This window comes from Felis catus, chromosome C1 (assembly GCF_018350175.1).
Source record: "Felis catus isolate Fca126 chromosome C1, F.catus_Fca126_mat1.0, whole genome shotgun sequence".
Classification (NCBI taxonomy): domain Eukaryota; kingdom Metazoa; phylum Chordata; class Mammalia; order Carnivora; family Felidae; genus Felis; species Felis catus.
This window is the reverse complement of record NC_058375.1, coordinates 202,049,769-202,067,457: the sequence shown is the minus strand read 5'-3', so window position 1 is coordinate 202,067,457 and position 17,689 is coordinate 202,049,769. Positions and strand designations below refer to the sequence as shown.

Genomic DNA, 17,689 nt, shown 5'->3' with positions numbered 1-17,689 from the left:
ATTGCCATCTGGGCCTGGATGTGGGCCTAGTTTTAGACTACCTCCCTTCTCAATGCCACTGACCAGCCTGGAAGGCAGGGGAGATTCCTGCTGCCTCCCCAGAGTGGGATGTACCCGGGGAAGACAATTCACCTCTCGGTGGGATAAGCCTACTCAGAAGCCCTTACTGGTTGGATTTGGGGAAAACTTGTTTCAGGGAGCTCGTTCTCCTCTGTTATTTCACTGACAATGACAACTTTCACCCTGTGTCTGAGGACCTCTTTGGAATCATTGGAGGCAGCCTGGTAGGGTGGAAAGACCCCGGGTTCTTGTTGTGGCTTGCTCCGGTCTGGCTGTGTAAGCTTGGGTGAGACACTTAACCTCTCTGGGCCTGACTTTCCCTTTCTCTAAAAGAGGGATTGGACTGGATTAGAGGTTCTAAACTGTTCTCCAAAGGAACTGGATTTTTTTTTTTTTTGGAGATACTTTAGGGGCCTGAGAAGGTAGGAAAAAGGAGAAATCCAAGGGAAGGCTTGAGGGGCTGAGACTCTGGAGCCCCTGCCCATTTGAATCAGAAAAGCTCTGGTTGTGGGAGTTAAATGTATCAGGAGGCAGAATGGATGGTGGTTTTGTACTTAGCCCAAGTGTCCTGAATTCATATCCCAGCTCTACCGCTTACAAGTGAGAACTTAGGCAGGTCGCATAACCCCTCTGAGCCTCAGTTACCTCTCCTTTCAAATGACACACATCACACACCTCTCTCCTTGAGTTACTTTGGGGATGAAATGAGATGATATGTACACATAAAGGGCTCAGAACAGAGCCTGGTACAGAATGAGCATTCCTGAATGGTAACCAATATCAAAGGAGTCCATGCGCATGATGGTAACCAATATCATAGGAGTCCATGTGCATGAAAGTTTCAAAAGCACTGGACGGGATGATCTAGAAGTTTCTTCTCGCTCAACTCCAAAGTCTCATGGTGCCCGTACCTCTGACCATCCCTTGTATTAGTTGGGGTTCTCCAGAGAAACAGAACCAACAGCATGTGTGTATAGATGGATGGATGGGTAGGTAGGTAGTTGATGGATGGATAGAGATAGGTAATTTGTCTTAAGAAACTGGCTCATGCAGTTACAGAGACTTGGCAAGTCCAAAATCTGCAGAGTAGGTCATCAGGCTGGAGACCCAGGGACTTGCAGTTCAAGTTCTAAACTAGTCTGTTGGCAGAATTTCTTCCTGCTTGGGGAGGTCTTTGTTTTTATTCAGGCCTTCAACTGATTGGATAAGGCCCACCCACATTATGGAAGTTAATGTGCTTTACTCAAAGTCTCCTGATTTAAATGTTACTCTTATCCATAAAAAAAACCCCTTCATAGAAACAACTAGAATAATGTTGAACAACTATTTGAGTACCATAGCCTGCCCAAGGCCATGGAGATCAGCAGAGCAGGGAAGGGCTGTTAGGCTGGGTGGGCAGGTGGGTGGCTGGGCTGGTCACTCTGTCAGCTGGGGAACAAGCTGAGGCCCACTGGGGGTGTGGGCGGTTATTGCTGGGGTCAGGTGCACACTGAGGCTATGTGCTCATTTTCCAAGCCGAGGCCAGGAGGAAAAGGCCATTTAGATCCCAACAATGTTGGCTTCCTGTGTTCCTGAGAGGCAGGAAGCCACCTCAGGACAGAGTCCTGGCAGCCCAGTGAGCCAGTGAGGCGGGAGCTGGCTGAGGGCTGGGGTTGGGGGTGCATTTTTCCACCCCAGAAGGTAACCTATGGACCCCTCTACACTATGGGGCTCTCAGCTCCCTCTTAGGCCACCGGCTGGTGTATCAGGAGCCTGGAAGGCAGGGGAGGTGCCCTGCTGTGTGGGGGTCCCTGTTGACACCAATGGGCAGAGATGGGACTCTGGGGGCTGCACGGAGCTTTGGTTTGATGGGATCCCTCCCCAGGGGGCTTCATCTTGCAGAGTCACTGGCTTCAGAGGCCACTGTCTTCTGTGGGAGCTGGGGAGGGCCACGGTTCGCTCAGGTGGGGTTGATCCTGAGATGTGCATCTGGGAAGGACTCAAGCGCAGAGGACATCAGGCTGGGAAGGTTGGCGTATTCCTGCCCTTGACTCTCAGTGAGGTGTGGTACAGTGTGGAGTGGGCATCCATGTCAATCACAGGCTGGGTGTTTCCTCCAGTGTGTGGGATGTGCGCAGGGTTGGAACCTGGGCTTCCCCCGCTTTCTTCGCTGTTCACTGGAGGGAGGAAGAGACAGGTGGTGACTGGTGGGGAGACCAGTGGGTAACACAGACTGTCACAGCTGGAAGAGGGCTTGGGGACCATCTGTTCCAGGGCTCAGTGATGTAGGGAACTTCAGGGGTAATGTAGGCAAATGAGTGTGAGTCAGCAGGGTGTGGTGGGGACCAGAGAGTGGGAATGACTTGCCTCACGTCACACAACTATATGATGGCCGTTGGGACCGGAAGCCGGGCCTCCCGATTAGGAGTTGGGGGCTCTCCAGTATAATAACAGCAGGGATGAAAAGCTGCTATGCTGTGGGTCGCCCACATATAGGGAGTCAGTTAATTCCCATAACAACCCTGTAAAGTAGATACGGTTATTGCCCCCATTTTATAGATGAGGAAATTAAGGCTCAGAGTGGTTAAGTAACTTGTCCCAGGTCGCAGAGCATGACCTACATCTGAGCTGAGAGCCAGTCTACACGCAGCCAGGTAGGTAAGTGGGTAGATGGAGAGCTGGACCAGGTTGGATCATAGGTAGTATTTGTACTGACACACTCGGAAAGCACTGACCACGGTCCCTATTTACCCTTTCCCAGCAGGAGCTGAGCTGAAAAGTAGGGCTCACCTACCCTCTCTTGTGTCTGTTTCATTGCCCTGGAACATCAGCCCCAGTCCCAGTGGTTTGGGCTGGGGAGAATTTTTCCAGTTTTAAATGTACTCCACGTGTGTTGAGCCCCATCTGTATGTCAGACCCTGTGCTAGGAGAAGGGGCAGGATACCAAGCTGCCAAGTTGAACAGGACCTGCCTGGGAGCACAGAGGAGGTGCCTTTGAGTGCCTGATCATCTAGGGAGGGGCGTTTTGAACTGGGCCTCAGAGGATGTATATGAGTTCACCATTTCAGGCCTACTAGCCTCAATGTCCTTTGGGGGAGTTCACTGTGGCAGCAACAGATCTCTTTTGGGGCAGTGGCTGGAGGCGAAGACAAGACCTGCCTGTGCAGGGCCTTATAAGCATGCTGAGGTGCTGGACCAGGTGTTTCTAAGAAGGAGTATAAATGCGATCGGTTTGCACTCGAGAATGGTCTGTGGTTCTGTGGATTGAAGGGGGACAAGGCTGGAGGGGAGACGGGGCCCAGGGAAGGATAATTGGCCCGAACTGGTGCAGTGGTGGGGGGCTGGCAGGAAAAGGGGGATCCAACAGCCTCTTTGGAGTTACTTTCTGGGACAGGATGACTAATCGTATTGTAGGGTAAGGAGAGGGGAGAAGGGGTTACGGGGAGGAGCATGCTGGTCCCAGGATGCAAGGCAGGACTGAGGAGATGGCCTCTGGCCTCAATTCCCAGCAACAGCCTTTAGCCTCTTGCTTTCTGAGGGATCCTGTGCCCTGGTTTCTGTGTTGTTTATCTGTAGCTACTTAACACATCATCCCCCGACTTAGCAATTTACAATAAATATGCAATTATTATGTCACAGAGTTTCTGAGGGTCAGGGGTTCCCGTGTGACTTAGCTGGGTGGTTTGGACCCTGGGTCCCTCATGAAGCTGCGGCCAGGGCGGTAGTCATCTGAGGGCCTGACAGACAGGGCCTGGAGGATCCACTTGCCAGGTGGCCCGGGCCTGTGCCTGACAAATGGGCGCAGGCCGGTGGCAGGGGGCCGCGGCCGTTCCTCGCATGGCCCTCTCTATAGCGCCTCGTGGCATCGGGACTCGCTGCTGCCCCAGCAAGTGATCCAAGAGACCAGGGCTGAAGCCACAGTGCCTTTGATGACTGAGCCCCAGAAGTCACGCAGCAGCCTTTCGATGATATTCAGTTGGATGTATAAAGCAGCCCTGTTCGTTGTGGGAGAGGGTTCCGGGAGGTGCCATTGATCTGGGAAGTGAGAAGCCAGCAGAATGTCACGCTCAAGTTTCAAATTACAGCAGAGGGGATGTGCAAGTCAGAGTAGGAAATACTGCCCCGGGTGTGTGGGGGGTTGCTGAGAAGGGGTGACTAAGATTGTGAGCGCACAGTCCCTGGAGGGCACTCAGGGCAAGAGGGCCTCCTTGGGGAGTGGTGGGCAGGTGCTCCTAACGTGTCAAAAGCTCTCAGCAGAGCTGCTTGGAACCTGCCACTTGAGTTGAGTTTGCCGAGCTTTTGTCTTCTGGGCTCTGGGGGGTTGGGGGAGGTCTTCCCTTGCTCCCCACTGTAGAGCTTTCAAGGGCAAGTTCTCTGCATTCCAGCATGCAGGGAGCCCTCAGAACACTGTACTGCAGTTGCCCGATGATTTCTCCATCTGCCCTCCATTCAAGGGCATTTGTGGAGTGTCTGCCCACTGTGTGATAGGCAGGGCTGCCCTGTATGGTCATGCAGGCTGTTCACTGCCAAGGGTGCCTACCCGAGGGAGCCCTGGAAGCAGCCACTCTTTGCTCTCCAAACCACACACTCAGGTACAGAGTGGGGTCTGCCTGGAGAGAAGGCACCTCCTTGCCGTTTCCATAAAGATACTCTACTCAGTTGTGTGTCCAAGGGGTTGGTTTGCTCAGAGGGTAAACCTTTTTCTAATTTGCACAAAGCTGCTGTTTGCTGTTGTGGGCTGGAGCAGATACCGTTCTAGCTACTGGGGATATGGTGCGAATGAGACAGGCATGCTCCTTGTCCTGGTGAGTCTAGTGTAGGGAGAGGCACTATTCATAAATGAGCAGGAATTGCCCACGTTGACTTCAGACTGTGAACTGTATTAAGAAGGAAATTATCAGGGTACCACTGAGAAAGAATATTGGAAGTACCTAATGTAATTTGGGTGATCAGGAAAAGCCTCTTTGGGGAGATAGATGGCTTTCGGTGGATTCTAGAAGTAGGAGAAGGATTTGGCTTGGGGAACAATAGACGGCTGGGGTGAGGGAGAGTGTTCCAGGCAGCCAGAACAGCAAGTGCAAAGGCCCTGAGGCAGGCAAGAGTTTGGTGCATTCTGTGAACTGTCAGGTATGCAGTATGATACTGGAGGAAGATGGAATCCTGGCTGTTGGTATCTAGACTGGGATCAGGAGGTCCAGATTGGATAACTTAGGGATCCATTTTAACGGATAGTTAAATATTGGGGGCAGAGTATGGCTCAGGGAAAGGCTGAGAGTGGGGTGGGAATGATTAAATGGGGGTGTACATAGATTCCAGGGGAGATCTTCAGTCAGGTCCAACTCATCAATCATTTGTTAAACCTCTACTGTATACCAGGCACTGTGTAGTGTGTGTGTGTGTGTGTGTGTGTGTGTGTGTGTGTGTGTGTATGTGTGTGTGTGAGAGAGAAAGAGAGAGAGAGGGAGGGAGGGAGAGAGAGAGAGAGATCCTTCCTTTGAAGGAGCCCACAGCTGTAGGAACCAAGGAGGTGATGGGAAACATGCTCTCTCTGGTGATACCTGCAAGGAGGTAGGGAACAGTGAGGGAGGCCTCCAGATGAGGGGCCCAGGACTTTTTCCTGAAGGCCTGGGATTTGATTAGCAGAGGAAGGGGAAAGCTCCTTCAGGCTGGAGGTAGTGGCCCAGTGGGGGGCCGGTCTGGCTGGCAAGGCCTTCAGAGCTCAGGCCACACTCAGCCTGAGGCTTTCTCAATTCCATATTCTGAGGCCAGAAAAGAAGGCGTGGGGGTGGGGCTGGGGAGTCTGAAGGGGAGTTGCCACGCTGGGGTAGTGAGAGTGGGGAGACAGAGAAGCAGAAAGGCTAGCAGATGGGCATGACTTGTTTTGGGTGGCCAGGGGTGGATACGTCTTGGTGTGGCCAGGGGCGGAGAAGTCCCTGAGCTGGGCTGGGTGGCTGGTGGGGTCAGGAAAGCCTTGTTCAGCAGCAGCTGAGTCACAGGCCTGAGCTGGGGCCAGGGCTAGGTTCTGGGAGAACAAGGTCCCAGGCGAGGAGGGCCAATAGCCAAGGTTGAATCCTAGGCTCCACCCATTGTGCCTCTGGACTTCCACTCCCACAGACCAATCAGAAGCCTTGGTATGGAGAGCCCCAGAGCCTCTTTTGGCAACTCTGGGCCTTCCTCTGTGCCTCAGTCTCCCCTTTTGCATTCTGCTGAGAATTAAGTTGGCTCAAAGACAGAAAAGGATTGGAGGAACTGTGGATCCACGAGGTCAGGGCAGTTGGCTGTGGCTACCAAGGATTTGGGATTGCAGCAGCTCCCCTGCCTCCCCGACCCCTGTTCTCTAACCAGTGCTGCTAACCCACTGTCTCAGCAGGTCGTGGGTAGCAAATAAGGTCAAGCCCATGTAGGAGCTCAGCTCAGGAGACCCCTCACTCCATCTGTGGGACTTGGTGGGAGGGGACCAGCAAACCCCAGGGTGGAGGGCCCTGTGGGTGGGGCAGGCAGGGCTGGGACATTCCAGACTGAGGGAACCCCAGAGGAAATTTGATTCCAGCTTCTGGTAGTGGGAGGGCAGAATTAAGTCCTTTGTGTGTGTGTGTGTGTGTGTGTGTGTGTGTGTGTGTGTGTTTCAAATGATGGACAAGAAGTTTGTGAGCCTGTATGAGCATCTGTCCGTGTGTCTGTGTCTACACGTCCGTGTCAGGCTGTGTCCGTGTCAGGCCGTGTGTTGGTGTCCCTGAGTCAGAGGTTTCCCTTGGGCATGAGTGTGAGTGTGTGTGAGGCTATATGTGTACATATGGTTATGTTTGCACGTCTGGCTGAGTGTACGGGTATAAGTGGTTATGGGTGAGTCTATGTGTGTATGGGTGTAAATGCGAATGTGTGTGTGCACCGGTCTTCTCCTGGACTGTAAATCGGGTCCGTGTGTCCCTCTCTAGGGGAGAGTGAGTGCGATTGTGGTTCCTGGGGTGCCGACTGCCTTCCTGGCGCGCGCGCACACACGTGTGTGTGTGTGTGTGTGTGTGTGTGTGTGTGTGTATGTGTGTGTGTGTAAGGGGAGAAGGCCCCCGTTATTCCTTGGCGCGGCTGGCATGGGGCCTGGGTCCGGGCCACCTCTGCCCCTGGCAGGGATCCAGCGGGGGAGTCTGTCCCCCCCTCCCCTCCTCCTGTTCCTCCCACCTTCCCAGGCCTGCCCCAAGGGCTCTGGTGATGGGGGCTCGGTGCCTCCCCAGCCGGAGGGTCCGCAGTCCCCGGCGTTCCCACCCCGCGGGCCCCGGGGAGCTGCGGCAGCGGCCCCCCTCCGCCGCCTCCTCCCTCCGTCCCTCCTTCCCTCCTTCCCTCCGTCCCTCCTTCCCTCCTTCCCTCCTTCCCTCCCAAGCGCGGAGTGCGGGCGGGGGTGGGAGGAGATTCGCCGGAGTTTCCATTTCATACCTCGCGGCTAAACTTTCTTTCTGTGTCTCGCCCTCTCGCAGTCTGCAGCTTCTCCTGTCATCGGAAATGCCAGGCCAAGGTAAGGGGCCGCGGGCCGCCTGGCTCTGCGGGGGGCTCGGGGACGGGACTGGTTCGGGTTCTGGGACGGGAGCGGGGGCACCGGGGGCGCCGGGGGCGCCGGCGGGCCGGGGGCGGTGCGCGGGTTGTCCCCTGCTCCGCTCTTTGTTTATGCTAAGCTTTGGGGCCGGGAGCGGCCCGGGTCAAGGTGAAGGCGAGGGCCGGGACTGGGGGGAGGGGGGCGGGGGCGGGGGAGGGGGCTCTGGATGGGGGCCACGGCGCGGGGTCTCCGCAGCTCCTGAACGTGGCTGGCGGGGACCAAGCTCCGAGGGAGGGGCTTCTGAAGGCATTTCCCTTGGTTGGGGGGGGGGTGTGATTGTGGGAGTGGAGGAGGAGGAGGAGGAGGACGCGTTTCAGTTATCCCATGGGCCGCGCAGAGCCCTGGTTGGCCCAATTGGGGCAATCTGGAAAAACTCGGGATGGGGGCCACAGTCAAAAGAGCCCGAGGGCGGGAAAACGGGGTAGGTAGAAGTGGGGATGAGGTTGGAGGTCAGGGTTTCCCTGGGCCTGGAATCTCCTGCGAGACCACCCCACTCTCTTTATTGGCCAGGTGGCACTTTGGCCCTCAGTTTCCCCATCAGTGTTTCGGGGCTGGTCTTGGTGGGAGAGGAAAACTGAGGCAAGAAGGTCAGAGGGACTGCTGGGTCCTGGTTGGCCAGGTTGGCTGGAGCCCTGCTGCATCCTCTCAGGCCTGGACCGAGGAGTGATGGATCACGAGTTGGCTTCTTGGAGTAATGGATTATGATGGATTACTTGGGAGAGCAGCTGTTCTGTCAGATGGGCTCAGCTCTCTGGAGGTGGAAATGCCCTGCCTTACCTGTTACACAGCCCGTCTCTGCATCGTCCCCCATCATTACTTACATCCTCCCTGCCCTCTCACCCCACCTTTGCCGTTCACACCTGATCTTTCAGGAAGGAGTTCCTTGAATGGAAGCAGGAGGGAGGATGTCTCAAAAAGAAGTACTGGGCAGTTGAGGCCCAGGATCCAGTACATCTCATGCTCTGCTTCTTTATTTACTGAGTGACCTTGGGCAAGGCATCTAACCTCCCGGAGCCTCTGTTTTATTCTCAAGGGTATGGGGTAAGAAAAGGTTATTTTGAGGATAAAATGGGATAATGCGTGTGAAGTGCGCAGTCCAGTGCCTGACATAAGGCAGGTGCTCAAGAGCAGAGTAGTTGATTATTATCAGTTGGTAGCTCCAAGAGCCAACTGTTGTTTTGGGGAAGGGTGCCCCTGGAGCAGGCAGGTCTGCAAGGGAATCCACTTCTTCCGGAATGACCTTGCTCAAGCAGGGTACATGGCCTTGCTGGGGGCATCTCCCCATCTGTGTGTGAACTCCGGGGGTGGGGGTGGGGGAGGGGGAGTGCCCTCATAGCAGAGGTGCCAACGGCCCGGCTCGCAATGGGCACAGGTGGACGGTCCTGCCCCTCCAGGTGCCTTCTGCTTTTCTGACTCTCCCAGCCTTGCCTTCTTCAGGTGGGGGCAGTGGGTTTCTGCTCCTCCCTCCGTCTCCCTCCTTGTTCTCTTCGTCCAGAGCAGAGCTTTTCCACCCTTAACTCCAGAACCTTTGTTTCCTCCCTCCTCCCGGTCTACTCCCTTTCTCTCCTGCTTTCTGCACCTGCTTCTCTTAATAACAATGGATGTTTGTACAGTGCTTCAGGCTTTAGAAAGCACTTCAGTGCATTGTCTGATTTTATTCTTTTAATTCCATCACCGCATAAAGCAGGCTGAAAGATCTCCTTGCTTTACAAATAAGCAAACTGAGGCATCCAGAGGTTGGATGACTTTGCCAAGGTCTCACAGTGTAACTCGTCACCCATCTTTGTCCCTGGACCTTTGTGCTTCCTTCTAAATATCCGATCTTGCTGGCGTTCCTTAATCCTTACCTGCCCCTCCGTCTCTGCTTTCCATCTCTTATGGCAGCGGATTCCTTCAACTAGGATAAGGGGACGAACATACTGGCAATGAAGGGTCTGAGTCTGGGTGAACAGGGGCTGAAAGAGGTCCGGAGGTGTGACAGAAGGGGGTTCCCTATTGTACAGCAGCCTCCTGTGGGGTGACAGAGGGATGCCAAAGATGACTTCTGGGGGGGGGGGGTGTAGCCTGCCTGGTAATTCTTGAAAATACTGGAAGCTCAGAATCCACCAGGCTGCGGCAGTCCTGCTCTGCCCAGCCAAGGACGACAACTGAGAGGGTAGAGGTGGCCCGGCAGGGCAGTGGCCAGGCAGACAGAAGGAGCTTTTTGGAGGATTTTCCTCTGTAGGAAATGGGACCCACCGGTGGCGTGAGCTCCACCCAGCTGGCAAGTCTTTCCCCTAAAACCACAGCTCCTACTACCGCCCTGCCTTTTCCTCTGCTGGGAAGGGCGATGTGAGCCCCAGAGCACACAGCAGAGCTCTGTCCTCTGGATTTTACAGCCAGATCAACTTGGAGGTCGTTTCATCCACCCCCTTACCTCTAGACGGGATTCATTAAACAAATGTTTATTGAACTCTTTCCATGTGACGCTGTTTTTTTTTTTGTAAGAAACACATTTATTTTAAGACACTGTTTTTTTTAAATGTTTATTTATTTATTTGGGGGGGGGAGAGAGAGAGAGAGACAGACCAACTATGAGTGGGGGAGGGGCAGAGAGAGAGGGAGAGAGAGAGACAATCCCAAGCAGGCTTGACACACAGCATGGAGCCTGATGTGGGGCTCAGTCTCGTGACTGTGAGATCATGACCTGAGCTGACATCAGGAGACAGACACTGGTTTTGAAGTGAATAAGATAGATAAGGTGTTTGCCCTTACGGGACTGACACTCTTCTGGGGGAGACAGGCAGTAAATAGGTAAACATGTTATGAAGGAAATGAGCTAAAGCAGTGGGTTAGAGAGTGATTATGTTAGTGTGGCCCCGGAAAATTCAGAGGAAGTATTGCATGAGGTGAGACCCAAATGATGATGTCACATGATGATCTGGAAGATTGGACGAGCAAGTGCAAAGGCCCTGAGGTGAGATGAGCTTATTATGCTTGAAAGGAGGCCATGTCTTGCTGGAGAATAGTAGCCCTGGAGTGTTCTGAGCACGTGCCACATGATCTGATCTCTATTCTGAGAAGACTCCTCTGGCCTTGAACAGGCACAAGAGTAGGGTAGGGAGAGGGGTCAACAGGCTGCTGATGTTGGCCAGGTGAAGGGGGCTGGTGGTTTAGGCCGTGGTGCTTGCAGGAAAAGCAGGGAGAAGGGGCCAGGTCTGGGATACATTCTGGGGTAGAGCCCAGAGCTTGGCTGATGGATGAGATGTTGGGTATGTGGGAGAGAATGGGCTCAAGGATGACTCCCAGGTTTTTGGCCAGAGTAACTGGCCACGTGGTTCCATTTACTGAGATAGATGGAGTGTGTAAGACATTTCTAGGTAGGAAGGTGCCAGGATTTCTGCCTTGCCTGATTTCTTATTTCACAGTCCTTCTCACACATGCTGGGGATTTCTTGTTGATGTGTGTCCTCTCCTGTCCTCTCAAATTCAGCCCATGCTGGCTACCCCTCTGGTGAGTGGATCATTCTGGACCCCTTAACATGCCACCTTCCAGACTGTTCCTGCAGCATGAACCCATGGCTCTGAGCTGAGAGGGGGGCTATATTATTTATATGAAGCAATATGATATAACAAACAACCCCCAAATCTAGTAGCTTAAAGCAGCAACAAACATTTATTATCTCATACAGCTTCCATGGGTCAGAAAGCTTGGAGTGGCTTGGCTGGCTGATTCTGGCCTGGAGTCTCTCATGGGGTGGCAGTCAAGATGTCAGCTAGGGCTGCAGTTATCTGAAAGTCCGACTGAGGCTAGAGGAGCTGCTTCCAAGGTGGTTCATTCATGTGGCTGGCAATTTGGGGCTGGCTGTTGGCAAGAGGTCTCAATTTCTCACCACATGGCACTCTCCCTAGGCTGCTTGAGTGTCCTTACAACATGGCGGCTGGCTTCCACAAAGTGGGTAATTCAAGGCAGAGCAAGGTGGAAGTCACAATGTCTTTTATATCCTAGCCTTGGAAGACAAATACTGTTATTTGTACAATATTCTATTGGTTGCATAGGTCATCTTCATTGTGGGGGGGGGGCGATATAAAGACACGAATACTTGGAGGCAAGAATCAGTGGGGGCCACCTTGGAGGCTGATTGTACAGATGCCCAGAGAGAAGGCACGGTGGATCTGGCTCCTGGGGGGCTGTGAGAGCGTTGGGAAGGGCAGAGATGTAGGAGTCAGACATACCTGGGTTTCAACTCTACCCCTGCTGCCTTCCAGCTATGTGGGCTCTGTTGTAGAGGAATAAATGGATACCAGCACCTAGTAGACAGCTTTCTCCTTTCTTGAACCACAGGTGGAGAAGGGTTATCTATTCCAGATATTCTTTGCCAGCTCTTTACCACTTGGACCTGCTTGAGAAAAATGCTTAGTGCTGGTAGAGGAGGGGCCTCAAAGCATATGTTAAATACCTGTTTACTGCACAAAGGAGGGCTGAGAGTTAGGTTGCACCCTCAAGTTTCTAGAATAGTGCCTGACCCCACTATTCTAGAGGTAGGGGTTCCAATGAAGGAGTAAAGGAATAGAATCAAGGAATGTTGAGGGACAAGAAGTTCCCATTTAGAGAGAGGCCGTGGAGGGGGGTGGTGAGGGGAGGGTGTGAGAGCAGGAAAGAAGGAGTAGCAAAATGGTTCATAATTTCTCTCCAAAAGCCTTCTTACCTTCCAACAGAGACTGACTCCACATAGTAATTTTAGTCATTTACATTTTCTAGCTGAGGTATAAGTTATGTACCATCAAGTATACATTGATAAGTCTGTACCTATATATGAACCAGATCAAAATCCAGAACATTTCCAGCACCCAGAAGTGCCCTTATGCGCCCCTCCAAGTCAGTATCCCCCAAAGGTAATTTCTAGTCTTACTTGTACCGTCCCAGATTACTTGCCTCTGTTTGAACTGCACACGAATTGACTCCTACAGTATGTTGACTCTTGCTCCTGACTTATTTCACTCACCATTAGGTCTGGGAGGCTCATCTGTGTGCGTGCACACTGTAGGGGTTCATTCTTTTTGATTGCTGTGTTGTATTCCAGCATATGAATAAACCACAACCTGTTTATCCATGCCACTGTTGATTGCCAGTGGGGTGATTTCCAGTTTGGGGCTATTATGAACAGACGTGCTATGAACATTGAATCATCTGGATTTACACAGATCTTTGCAACACACAAAATGTTTCCACTCATCTTCTCGGTTCTGTGATGTGGGCTGGACTCATGGTAGTCCTATTTTATAGATCCAAAATTGAGGCCTGGGGAGGGTGACCAACTTGGCTAAGGGCCAGTGGTCTTCTGCATGATTCTGGCCCTGCTCTTGGACCCATGGGTGGGAAGCAGGTGAGAAGGGAAGAGAATGAGAGAGAGAGAGAGAGAGAGAGAGAGACAGACAGAGAGACAGAGAGACAGAGAGACAGAGAGCAGGCTGGCTTGGGCACTGGAGACACCCCATAGTGCATGCAAACACCACCCTCCAGCTCCCGGCTCTGAATCTCTTGAAAGAAGTGGTCCTAAGCCTCCCTTAGTCCCTACCCCTGTGTCTCATGGGGCCCTTGTTTGTCCCCAGTTTTTTCTTTCCTGTTAGGGATTAAAATGGATGGCCCAGGATTTGTCTCCCACTTTTATTTCAGTACACGCACAGTGTATATATACATGGCAGATTTTTTTCTGCTTTGTGTTTCTTCTTGCTCCCCTGCTGTATGATGCCACAACCTCCAGGTACATTTTATGTAGCTAGCTATGTATCATCTGTTTATCATTTATTTTATTTATTGAAACAATTTTTAATGTTTATTTATTTTTGAGAGAGAGAGAGAGAGAGGGAGAGAGAGAGAGAGAGAGAGAGAGGGAGAGAGGGAAGGAGCACCAGCACGAGCAGGGGAGGGGCAGAGAGAGAGGGAGACAGAAGATCCGAAGCAGGCTCTGCGCTGACAGCAGAAAGCCTGATGTGGGAAAGAAGGAAAGAAGGAGTAGCATTGATACTACTCGTATCAATGTGGGCTCGTACTCACGAACCATTGAGATCACCACCTGAGCTGAAGTCAGACACTCAACTGACTGAGCCACCCAGGCGCCCCATTTATCTATCACTTTAAAGGCAACTTGTAATTTTAGAGTTGTTTTAGATTTACGGAATAGTTGCCAAGATAATACAGAGTACCTGCATAGCCCACACGGTTTCCCTAATCCCCAGATACATTTTTGAGAAATGCTTTTCTCACTCCTGATTTGCTCCTTGTTTTGAAATAGCCGTCCCCGCTGAAGAGAGTGGCTCCTTCCAGCAAAGTGCTCCTCACCCGTTCCCAGGTCAGAGAAGAGTTAAATGAAAGGACCAGGCAGCCGGGCAGGCAAACTGCCCACTCCTCAGCCTCCAGGCAGCTCCCACTCACCTCCTGCTTCTTTATCTCTCTCCTTCCCTCTTCCCAGACCCTGGCTCTTCCCTGTCCCGAGCACCAGCAATGACTTGGTCTCCTCCCCTGTCCCAAAGGGGTTTACATCCCGTCCTTTAAGCTTGAAAGGAAAGGAAATCCCATAATTAACCCCCACCTTTCAGTCATATTATACACCACCTTTACCACTCTCTCATAAACACACCTGCGGCTTTCCTTCACAATTGTGTTGGAGGCTTGGAGAATTCTCCTGCTGTCCCGGGTATAGTTGGACTGAGGGTTGTGGGGGGTGGGTGTGTTTCATGCCTTGGGACCCATTGAGTCTTCTCTGGCCCTGGAGGCAGAATATTGAGTTTAAATCCTGACTGCATGGATAATTGGTTGCGTGACCTTGGGCAAGTTGCTTTACCTCTCTGAGCTCCATTTGCTCATCTGTATCATGGGGATTATAGTAGGGCCTATCCTGTAGGACTCTGGTGAGCACTGAGAGTGATGACCCAACTGTAATGCCAAGCTCAAAATCAAGTGGTCAAAAAGTTGCTAATATTTATTATTATTATTATGTTTAATGTTTTATTTATTTTTGAGAGGGAGAGAGAGACAGACAGACAGAATGTAAGCTGGAGAGGGGCACAGAGAGAGGAAGACACAGAATCCAAAGCAGGCTCCAGACTCTGAGCCATCAGCACAGAGCCTGACGTAGGGCTCGAACTCACGAACCATGAGATCATGACCTGAGCTGAAGTCAGGTGCTTAACCGACTGAACCACGCAGGTGCCCCAATATTTATTATTTTACATTCCTTCCGCCTTCTCCTAACTCATGAAAGGTGGGGAGAATCTGGAAGACCAACATAGCTGACTCGAGACTAGATGCTTACCTATGTTTTCTTCTCTGTTTCCATTATCAAGGAGGCATCAGGAAATGGTGCAGGTGAATATGATGTGTCTTTTGCTTGTTTGCTTGCCCCAAGGCACCTGAGATTATAGCACTGGCTTTCAAGACCTTGTCTGTGCATTAGAATCTCCTAGGGGCAATAATGATGCCTGGGTCCTTCTCCCCAGAGAGTCTGATTTAATTGGTTTGCGGCATGACCCAGGCATTGGGATTTTTACAAGTGGCAACTAGCAGTGGGAGTGTAAAATGGTACAACCATTTTGGAAAACAGACCGTTCCTTATTAAGTTACATACACGGTTGCTCCCTGACACAGCAATTCCACTCCAAGGTATTTACCCAAGAGAAATGGAAACATGTCCACAAAAATGCGTGCATATCCATAGCAGTTTTATTCACAGCAGCCCCAACCTAGGAAAACCCCAATATTCAATAACAGGTGAATGCAGAAATTGTGATATAATGGCCCAGTGGAATACTACTTAGCAATGAAAAGGAGTGAACCATTGTTCCGCATAGCACTGGAGGTGAATGTCAAAAACACTGTTGAGTGAAAGAAGCCAGACACAAAAGTACACACTGGCTGATTCCATTTTTATGAAATTCTGGAAAGTATGAAGCTGTCGTGGCAAAAAGCAGATTAGTAGTTTTCTGGCCCCGGGGGTGGTAGGAAGACTGACTGCAAGAGGGTGTGAGGGAACTTTTTTTGGGTGATAGAAATGTTCTTTATCTTTGTTGTGGTGGTAGTTATGCACATGTATCCATCTGTCAAACTCATTGGACTATATGCTTAAAAGGGATGTGTTTATTGTATGTAAATTCTGTCTCAATAAAGTTGATTTAAGTAAAAGCCTGCCAGGCGAGTCCTCTTTGCGACCAGATTTGAAAACCAGTGGTCTGCAGCTTCTGGAGACCTCTCTCCATCCTTTCCCTCTTGGTCACTCTCTCTCTCTCTTTGGTAACAAGTATATTGACGTATAATTCACATACCATACAATTCACCCATTTAAAGTGATAGTTAAGTTTTTTGTTTTTTGCATATTCAGTGTTCTGTGACCATCAACATCAGAACCTTTTTGTCCCCTTGAAAAGAAACCTGTACATTATAGCTGTCACTTCTCAGTCTCTCTATCCTTTCCCCCCACCCCTGCCCCAGCCCTTAGCAACCACTGATCTACTTTCTGTCTCTACATATTTCCCTGTTCTGGAGATTTCATATGAATGGAATAATAGAATGTATGGTGTTCATTTAATGATTGGCTTTTTTCGTTTCACATAATGTTTTCAAGGCACATCCTTTCTACGGCTGAATAATATTCCATTGTGTGAGGTTATCCGTTCATCAGTTGATGGATATTTGGGTTGTTTCCACCTTTTGATTATTATGAATAATGCTGTCATGAATATTCACGTACAAGTCTTTTTGTGACCGTATGTTTTCATTTCTCATGGGTATACGGTTGGCCCTTGAACAGCACAGGTTTGAACAGCACGGGTCCACTTGTAGATTTTTATAGTACAGTACTGTAAATGTATTTTCTTCTCCTTATGATTTTTTAATCAACATTTTCTTTCCTCTAGCTTACTTTATTGTAAGACTACAGTATATAATACATATGCTATATAAAATGTGTGCTAATTTTGAGTAAAAAACGTGTTAGTTGACTATGTTATTGGTAAGGCTTCTAGTCAACAGTAGGTTATTAGTAGTTAAGTTCTTTTGGAATCAAAAGTTATATGGGGATTTTCATGTGCCGGCTGTTGGTGCCTCTAACCCCCTTGTTCAAAGGTCAACTGTATATACCTAGGAGTGGAATTGCAGGGTCATATGGTAACCCTGTTTAACTTTTTGAGGAACTGCTAGGCTGTTTTTCAAAGTAGCTTATATTAGTTTTCGAGATCTGCTATACCAAAGTACCAAAACCCGTGACCTAAAACAACAGAGATTTATTGTCTCATGGTTCTAGGGGCTGGAAGTCCAAAGTCAAGGTGTTGACGGGGCCATGTTCCTCTGAAAGCTGTAGAGGAAATCCTTTTCCTCTTCCCAGCTTCTGGTGGTTTGCTGGCAATCTCTGGCATTTCTTGGCTTATAGATCCATCACTCCAATCCTGTCTTCATGTGGTATTTTCCCTGTATGTCTCCACATTATCTTCCCTCTGTGTCTATCTCTGTGTCCAAATTTTTATAAAGACACCAGTCATGTTAGATTAAGACCTATAACAATAACCTCATCCTCACTTGATTATCTCTGTAAAGAACCTACTTCCAAATAAGGTCCCCATTCTCAAGTATTGGGGATTAGGACCTCAGCATATCTTTTTAGAGGGACACAATTCAACCTGTAACATTGCTATACCATTTTTACATTCTCACCAGTAATGTATGAAGGTTATGATTTCTCCATGTCCTTATCTGACTTTTTGATTATAGCCAGCCTAGTGGATATGAAGTGACATCTCATTGTGGTTTTGATTTGATTTCCCTGATGACTAGTGATGTTGAGCATCTTTTCATGTACTTATTGGTCATTTGCTTTATCATCTTTGGAGAAATGTCTGTTCAGATTCTTTGACCATTTAAAAATTGGGTTATCTGTCTTTATTATTGAGTTGTAAGTGTTGTTTATAGGTTCTTGATACAAGTCCCTTCTCAGATATGATTTGAGATATTTTTCCCATTCTGTGGGTTGTCCTTTCATTTTGCACAAAAGTGTAAAATTTTGATACAGTCTAATTTATTTCTTTTTTCTTTTAT

General features: G+C 50.2%; 1 protein-coding gene and 2 long non-coding RNA genes across 9 annotated transcripts in view; 1 reads left to right on the top strand and 2 right to left on the bottom strand.

Annotated features, from left to right (window-relative positions):
• TNS1 (tensin 1) overlaps positions 1–17,689 on the top strand; it is a 201,281-nt gene that overhangs the window by 23,276 nt on the left and 160,316 nt on the right. For all 7 annotated transcript variants that reach the window (XM_045034461.1, XM_023259674.2, XM_045034462.1 and 4 more), the window contains one exon: positions 7,509–7,546. Coding sequence is in view for 1 of the 7 variants with exons in the window: in XM_023259674.2 (XP_023115442.2) it covers positions 7,509–7,546 (38 nt within the window). In the remaining 6 variants the exon portion in view is untranslated. The remainder of the gene's footprint in view (positions 1–7,508; positions 7,547–17,689) is intronic.
• On the bottom strand, positions 739–7,743 carry LOC111561903. Its single transcript, XR_002744926.2, has 2 exons — positions 7,468–7,743; positions 739–2,216 (listed from the first exon to the last, which is right to left on the bottom strand). It is a non-coding gene; the product is annotated as an uncharacterized LOC111561903 (long non-coding RNA).
• Positions 11,260–12,433, bottom strand: LOC109502866. The gene is made up of 2 exons (XR_002161754.2): positions 11,839–12,433; positions 11,260–11,612 (listed from the first exon to the last, which is right to left on the bottom strand). It is a non-coding gene; the product is annotated as an uncharacterized LOC109502866 (long non-coding RNA).